Source organism: Phoca vitulina, unplaced genomic scaffold, assembly GCF_004348235.1.
Source record: "Phoca vitulina isolate PV1807 unplaced genomic scaffold, GSC_HSeal_1.0 scaffold31, whole genome shotgun sequence".
Taxonomy (NCBI): Eukaryota; Metazoa; Chordata; class Mammalia; order Carnivora; family Phocidae; genus Phoca; species Phoca vitulina.
The window spans coordinates 7,098,672-7,107,112 of record NW_022589734.1 but is presented as its reverse complement, the minus strand read 5'-3'; the positions used below and the strand labels follow the sequence as shown (position 1 = coordinate 7,107,112).

The 8,441-nt window shown below is 47.5% G+C and overlaps 1 protein-coding gene across 1 annotated transcript in view; it reads left to right on the top strand.

Annotated features, from left to right (window-relative positions):
* Positions 1 to 3,233: 3,233 nt before the first annotated feature.
* Positions 3,234 to 8,441, top strand: part of F13A1 (coagulation factor XIII A chain) — a 163,111-nt gene continuing 157,903 nt past the window's right edge. The window contains exons 1-2 of the mRNA XM_032424940.1: positions 3,234 to 3,301; positions 5,228 to 5,379. Coding sequence (XP_032280831.1) covers positions 5,250 to 5,379 — 130 coding nt within the window. The 5' untranslated portion in view covers positions 3,234 to 3,301; positions 5,228 to 5,249. The remainder of the gene's footprint in view (positions 3,302 to 5,227; positions 5,380 to 8,441) is intronic.

Sequence of the window (8,441 nt, the reverse complement as noted above, 5' to 3'; positions counted from 1 at the left end):
TTGTGCTGTGATGACACCACTCCCCCCTGCTGTTGCTAATTGCTGAGTTGATTTGCTTTCCCCTCTTTGGCTTCTGGTCTCTTCTGGCACCCATGTAACCAAACCCCTGTGTTCGTTCCCTCTTTTAAAAATATCCGAGGTGGTTTTTGTTTTCCCAGCTGGACCCCACATGCAACGTTCCTTAAATACCTATATTGTGCCACCTCCATACCAGGCAAGAAACATTCAGAAACAAAGGACACCACAGAGTTCAGAGTCTATTCATCCAGCTGCTTCTACAATAGTCACATTTTTTTGGCATAGCTCAAGGTTCATGGTATGGCCAGGAAACTTCGTTCTGACTTCTAAGCCTCAGTGCTGTGAGGAAAAGCTCTGTAACATCTCTGGGCTTCAACCACGTGCTGTGCTTGGTGACCCCAGACACTCTCTTATTGACACTAGTTTTAGGCACAAGGAAAGCCATTGCGTTTTTAATGTTTCTGGGTCAGTGGTTTGGGGAAGTTAGAAAGCTAAACAACATGTATGCATAGTCACACAATAATTACTGAGTCTCAGGCCAAAAGTAGCACAGAGGTGGCGGTTGTGAAGGTGACAAGCCTGTCCTGAATGCACAGCACAGCCAGGAATCCCAGGGGGTCTGGCAGCTGTGCCACCTAATCTGAAGGAAGCAAAGCTGCCCCACTCTTCCCCAGACCCACATGGGCAAGGGGGTCTCTAGGAATTCTCGACACTCAGGCTTGATTTTTGTCGGGAGAACTACCAGAGTAGGATGGTCCTTCTCTAGAACTCAGCAAAGAATATGGAAAGGATGGACTTTGAGTAATGGAATGGTCAGCAGACTCTCCCTGGGGAACTCCATTTGGGGTCTCTACCCTCATGCAGTTTAGTGGGAGTACAGACAAGGAGACAGACAGTGGCTGCATCGTAAGAGAAGCACCAGGACAAGGCCAACTCCCTGCAGGGCATGTGTGCAGTTTAGGCTGAGATCTGGAGAGCAAGTAAGAAACAGTCTGGTGGTGAGAAGAGGCGAGAGGAGAGGAGCGTTTTTCTGGCAGCGGTACAAGTGGTACAAGCAGGGAAATCACTGGGGCTGGAGCATAGCCCAAGAGGTTGGGGGGCAGGGGGTGGGTAGAGTGGGGGTCAGAAGGCAAGAGAGAGCAGGGCAGAAGGCAAGAGAGCATAAGGCAAGAGAGAGCAAAAGAGATGGGGATGGAGGGTAAAGTAGGACAGACATTGCAGAGACCCAGGCAACCAAAGTTTGGACTTTATCCTAAAAGCAAAGGGAAGTGGTGATAGAAGAGTTTATGCAAACAATTTGATTTCAGATTTGAGCCCCTCAAAGCTCTTTCTCACTGCAGTGTGGAGAACAGGTTGGAGGACTCAAGATTGGAAGCGGTAGGTGGTTCTGGGGATTTTGACAACAGAGGATGATGTGGTGGTCTGAACCTCCACAGTGGGAGTGGGAGTGGATGGGTAAGTTCAAGAGATATTTAAGAGGAAGAATAGAAAGTGTTTGTTGAGGGATTGGATTTGGGAGTTGAGGGGAGGAAAAGAAGGAAGTGCCGAGAACAACACCACATGTCTGGCTTGGCAACAGAATTAGGGTGATGGCATTCACTGAGACAGGGAACTTTTGAGATGGACCAGGTTTTCAGGGGAAATTACACATCTCATTTTAGACATGATGAGTGTGAGTTATCACTGGGGCATGCCAAGATGGTTAGGAGGCAGTTACATTGGGGAATCTGAGGTTCTAGAAAAGATCATGGCTAAAGACCTAAATTTGGGACATGTCAGGATACAGATGGGAAATGAGAACGATGGGAACACCACGTTAATCCGAGGGTGTGTGTGCAGCACTGGGGGAGTGTAATGCCCCAGAATCGAGGGGGACAAACCTTTAAGGCAAGAGTGGGCAAGTTCAGTGTCTCCAAAGGGTAAGTGAATTAGAACAGAATCCTGTCCTTTGTATTTAGCACAGACCATTGGTGACCTTGAGCTAGTTTCAACAGAATGATGGGGGCAGATGCCAGATGGCAGAAGCTTGCAATGAAGAGGAAAGAGGGGAGCAATAGCCGGGGGCATGTTGGCCCAGGGAAGGATTTAACTTAGTATTGAAGAGACTTATCTTGAAGTTGTGTCAGTGCTGGTGGGGAGAAGCTGCCCGAGTGGGAGCTTGAAGATAGAGGAGGAAGAATGGATATGCAGTATGTCAAGGCCCTGGAGAACAAGGTGACATGGACCACAGGCAAAAAGGCAGGGCCTCATGCACTTGGCCACGGACAAAGGGGTGACTGGAAACCTTTTCCACTTTAGTAAGAGAAAGAAAGAGGGAAATATGGGTAAGTTTGCAGGCAAGTTCATAGATTGGTAGCAGAAATTTAGAGAATTCCTAACCGATGGTGTCTTTTTTTTCCCCCTCTCTCTCTGAAATTAGATCAAGGGGCAAGGTCAGAAATTTGAAGACAGTAAAGAAGGTTAAAAATAGCCATGTCTGAAAATAGGAGTATTTAGAGATACAAAGACTCAGAAAAAAATATATACATAGAAGAAAAATTTTCTATTTCTCCAGTTATTTGAAGATAAACCAAAATGGTTTTCAGGAAAAGAACAAAACAAAACACTGTTATTTTCTAATTTTGTGACACTTAAAGTTATTTACTCATCCTCCCCAGGGCTGGGCCTCCCCTCCTGTGGGAAGTCTTGCAGTTAGGTGGTGGCTGAGGCTCCCATGGATGTTTTAAGAAAGCAGACCATCCCCCCTCAGCCTTATTGACTCAAGAAGGACACATTTCTCTTGCTTTATGCATGGTCACAGCTGTCTGTGACCTGTCTGCCAGAGGGCAGACCCACCCTTCATCCAAGCAGCCAACCTCAGAATCCCCAGGGGGGACATTGCCTGCAGAGGAAGACCCTTCCAGCCCCTCTGAGGAAAGGGAGGGGGCAGGGTGTGCGGGGGCGCTGGAGAGGGGCCGCAGAACTGGAGGTGGGGATGGTGAGGAGAAGCAGGGCTAGGAACTTGGGAGTAAGGGGGCGTGGGTGGGAGGAGGAACTCATGCCAGAATAACATCAGCAGGATGGCAGAAGTAAGTGGAAAGTCCTAGAAGCTGCTCTGTTCGCTCCAGCTGTCAAGAAGGGGGAGGAGAAAACCCTGTGGGATTGGAGGGGGAGGAGGGTGGGGGCTGTTAGGAAGTTATTTAAGAGGCAACTTTCTTGTCGTTTTTCCTGCGTCCTTTTGAGGAAGTACCCCTGAGCCGCACAGAGCCAGCCTGCATTAGGGCACCTCAGGCGGGGACCGCAGGTAAGCAGCAGCCCCTCCTGCCAGGCCTCACGGCAAACCTGCACCCAGGAGCCGAGGGGCCCGCTGCGCCTGCCCCCCTGCCCTAGAGTTTTCCAGCGATCCCTCAGGCGGCCGCTCCGGGTATAGGGGACAAGGGTCAGAGGCGCCCCCACTTTTCCACTGCCTCTCCTGGTCCCCATCTCAGCGCCTACCCAGCCCCACTTCCGTCCAAGCGGGGAACTTCTCAGGTACTCCAAGCTTCCCAGAAGGTGCTGCTTGCAAGAAGGCCACCAGATGGGAATAAAGGACCTGGGAGTGCTTCCCCAAGGGAGCTCCCCTCTCTTCAGGGGAGCAGACTATGGAGGGGTGAAACAAAAGGTTAGAGAGAGAGGGATATAGGACCAGGTAAGAACACCTGCTTGGCTTGGCTCTGCATCCCTGTGCATCCCCTTTCCCTCTCCCAATGCAAGAGCTGAAGTTGAGCACTTGCCCCCCCAGACCTGTGGAGAAGGGGTTGCTTCTGCCCACCTGCACTCACCTGCACAGTCTCCCCTTACCTGGTAAGCACCTGGGGCTCACCAGCTCTTTGCTTTCTGGGTTCTCTCTCCCAACAGGCTACCGCACTGCTCTACTCTGTTCTCCCCTACACCCTCCCCTCCTCACCGGGCTTATTTTCCTCCAGAGGACTGCTTTTTCTTACCTTCCCTCCATCATTAACCCTTTCTCCCTGTCCCCTTAGCTCACTGGAGCCTTTGTGTAAGTATGTCTGTAGGTATTTACGGAAACCTATTCAGACTTTATACTCGCAAACATTGCTGTCTCCTTCCCAGACCAAATACCCTAGAAAGTGGTTCTCTTGTCTCCAGCTGTGTTGCCTTTGCTCAACATGTTTCCGGAACAGTCTACTCTGGTTGCCTCTATAGTGGATGCTCTTCATCTTTGAGGGTGTGCTTGGTTTTTGAAAAGAGCCAAATAACCAAGAGTCATGACTGGGCGATCCAGGTGATCAAGGTAAAAGCTCCATTTGGGCCAGAAACAAGGGCTCCCTTTATTTGGTCAGTTGGTCAACAAGTACTGACTGATTGGGGCCTGACAGTGAGGTGTGTGGTGTTTAAGCTGGCTCCTCGCCTGTACAAACTCCAGAGGAAGGGGAAGCAGGCTTGGGGAAAAGTCAGTATTAGCACCACTGACCAAATACATTCAGAGAAAGGCTATTAATAGCCCTAATTTAAAATTGCAGTGTACCCCCTTCACCCACCCAGATTCCATCAGCCTCCTCCTGCTCTGTGTGGTCCTGGCTCCAAAGCACTTGCCACCTTCTCACACCCTTTTCTGTTTACCTCTGCAAAGTGTGGCCTCCACCCTAACCCTCACTGGACGGAAAGCTCTCTAGGTCAACAATCCTCTGTTTTGTTCTCTGATGTATCCCAAGTGCCCAGATCACAGCCGGGCACATAGTAGGCTCTCATTAAATATTGGTTGAATGAAGTTGCAAAAATGAATGCTTTGGAGGATGCCACTTATCTGGACATGGTTGGATAACTTTATTCTTAAAAGTGACTTAGGGCTTCGTAAGTCTATATGAAATGGACATATGTACGGGCATATGACATTAAACGTTTCTTGCAAAAATACTGCCTTTAGGGGTAATGAGGGGGGGAAAAAAACCCTGCTTTCTAAAATCTTATTTCTCCAAATAAGTCCCGTTTCTTCTGCTTTCCATATGTTTTGACAGACAAGAAATCTCCCCAAGGTCCTTGGGGAACTGTGCTCCATCATTAGACTAATCCTTACTGCCACTTCTCAAGCTTTATTTATGTGAAACTCACAATGTGTTGCTTCAGTGCTACCCCACACAGACATGTCTGCTTCTCTATTTTTGAATCCTTGTCTCAAATGTAACTCGCCTCCCATTCCTTTTCTGTGTCTCCCTTTCTCCCCCACAAGGAGCCTGTGAAGCTAGCTGAGAATGTCCGAGACCTCCGAGCCTGCGTTTGGAGGCAGGAGAGCCCTGCCCCGCAACGCATCCAATGAGGCAGAGGATGACCTCCCCACTGTGGAGCTGCAAGGGTTGATGCCCCGAGGTGTCAACCTGCAAGGTACAGGGTCCCCCACCTGCTCCTACCTGCAGGTGCTGGCTGGGTCAGCACCCTTTGTCTCCACTAGGTTCCCACAAAAGCGGCTCCCCTGCCAGTGTCTGGTATTAAAGAAAAGACTCCCAAACCTTCTTTTGAGTGGTAAAAGGCCCCAAGATCCAGATTCTTGTCCCAGTTCTACCACTTAATAGCTTTGTGATCCCAGGGAAGTCACTTTGTCTTTCTACCTCTTAGCTATTTCCTCTAAAAAACAAGGGCATTGGCTCAGTGGATGCCTCTTCCAGCCCTGCTGTTCTGCTTTTAAAAATATTCTCTAGCTGGAAGTTTCCACTTCCAAAATATTGTGGCTGTTTTGATTGTCTGGCTTGTGCCTCTTTCCCTCTCCCTCCTCCTGCCTCCCTCCATTGCTGTGAATTTCAGAGCTGGTGAAAGATGCCAGACTCTGACAGTAATGGAGATGGAAGCCCTCTATTTCTCTCCAGAACAGCCTAGTGAGCAGGTGAGGCAAGCTGCTTCCCCTGCTCTCGCCTCCAATGATCCCAAGGGACCTGCTCTGGGAGTAGCAGCCAGCAGCTGACCTCCACTCAGCCCTGTCAACTGTGATGGGGCCCAGGAGCCAGCAGTGGCTTGGTGACACAGACACCATTCCCTTGGGTCACAGCAGGGACATTCACATGTCCTTGAATGGCATCTCTCATGGACCACTTTTTGTTGGTAGCACTCATGCAGCAAGCCCACTTCTGCTCCTGAGGGTACTGTGCGCTAGGTTTCACTGGGAGGTAAACACCCACTTGTTGGGGGCAGGTGCCCACGATCACCCCTGTGGTGGGTGGTTAATCCGCCTCCTCAGAAAGAGATCAGCAGTTGAAAGCAAAAGGAAAGAACCATGCTGATTATTAACAAGTCCGGCAAATTAGAGAACTGCCTACACCTTGTAGACAGGTTTGATTGGGTTACTATCATGTCTAGACAATTTGATATCCAACTGTGAAAACAGAGATATCTAGTACCATCCATTAAGGTACCATCCAAATTTGGAGGGGGGAACTCACAGAAGGGCTTCTTCAGTTGAGTGGAAGCGTCCGGACAGACTTGTGAACTTGTAGTTCTGAGCTCTCTCTCCGAGTGGGGTGCTGCATTCCCTACAACTCTGCAATTAGAGACACAGAACTGAGTTAAAAAGTACTTGTTAATTAACTCATCTAAATCCCCATGTTACAAGGTGGGGAAACTGAGGTCAAAGCAAGTAGTTGATGTTCACTCCTTCACTGCCCAAAGTTGGGTTTATCCTTTTCTTTTCTTTTCCTTCCTTTCTCTAAGAATGCAAATAAAATTGGAAAGCATGCAGACGTCAAATTATCAAGCAATTATAAGCAAATTATTATACCTTGGTGTATTCAGTGTTTTAGCAAAATCCTCCTCTGGCAGAGAAGACTTTTGGCCCTGGGGAATGGGGGCCAAGGTGCTGAAAGAAGTGGGCAATAAGAACAGAAAGAGAAAGGGGCATAGGATCAGTGAGGAGAAATGTGAACAGAGACAGTGAGATGTAGCAAAGAGCCCCTTGGTTCAGGACTCAGAAGAATTGGGTTCTGGTTCCACATTTGTCACTAACTTTGCCACCCAGGGGAGCCTCAGTTTCTCCATCAAGAAAATGGAAGCAATACTTACTTCACAGTTGCCATGATGATCAAATGACTAGTGCCTATGAGACACCTGATCTATGAGACACTTGACCAACAAATGCTCATTGATTCAGAATGTGCAAGTTGTCATACCCTACAAGGTTGGGAGCCCACCCCAGTGAACACTTGTTTCTAAGGGGAACATGTAACAGCTTACAGGGGCTGTATATCTGAAATCTGAACAAAATGTTCCTAACAAGAAATCAAAACTACCAGAGAACTTGAGTAGGTAGGTTGATTTAAAAAAAAAATCTGGGATTATTGATTTCTGTGTATTTATTTTTGGAGGCACAGGTAGGGAATTATTTTGAAAAATCAGTCATCATTTGCTTGACAATCATATGTGTCCACAGCCCAAGTGACATTCTGGGATACCTATTACAGGCCCTGGCAGAGGAATATGAGTGTCCAATGACTATTTGTAGAATGAATGAACAATCAATCACTTGAGAATTGAATGACTCATCAGGCCTAGAGTCATTATAATCTTATTATTAATAGCAGGTTCCAGGTTTTAAAAACATGTCTTCGTTTAATCTGTCTCCCACATGTGAGCTAAGTACTACACACCATGAGGATAGGGTCTCTGAAGCCAGGTATCATGGGGGAAGTCCTAGATGAGTAGAATAGAAGAAAAATACCAGTATAGAAACCATGTGATCAAGAACTATCCCCTACTTATCCTTTACATTTCGTATTTCTCTTTTATTGTGCCAAAAAGCAGGTTTTCTGACACAAAATACATCCATTTCTCCCAAGTCATCCCCTGCTAAGGCTGTCACGTGTGATTAGCTGCTGTCTTCTTGCAGTTTATGCAGTGACCCCTAGGGGCATCAAAGAAGGCTTGAAGCTCCCTGAGCCCTGGTCTGAGGACAGCTTTGGCTCCCAAAGCCCTAAGTCAAACTCTCCTCATTTGTTTCAATAGAAGCTTTTTCCAAAAGTGTCCCTTCATCAAGGTGCTCTTTCCAAACTGACTGAGAAGGCAGAGAAGCAAGAGGAGGAAAAGGGATAAATGGCAGATTTTTCATTTCGAATGCTCCTGTGACAGTCAATATATATATAATATACACTGAGTGGTATGATACCCTTAATTCACAGCTTTTGTGAATATTTGGTTAAGAATGACTTTAGCCTGCATTTCAAAATGTATAAACTCACATGAGGCTCTTCCCATACAGCATCATGATATTTAAAAAAAAAAATGGAAATATTTGAGGTGACAGTGAGAGCCCAGAGATGGGACCAGCCAGTCAGTCATGATGTTTGACATCCTCATGTGTTTTAGGGGTTCTTCATGCCCCCTTCTGAACTTAGTTGTAGCCAATTAAAATATGTGAAAATCTCCTCAGATTGCTGGATTTGCATCTCTTCCTAATAGACTGT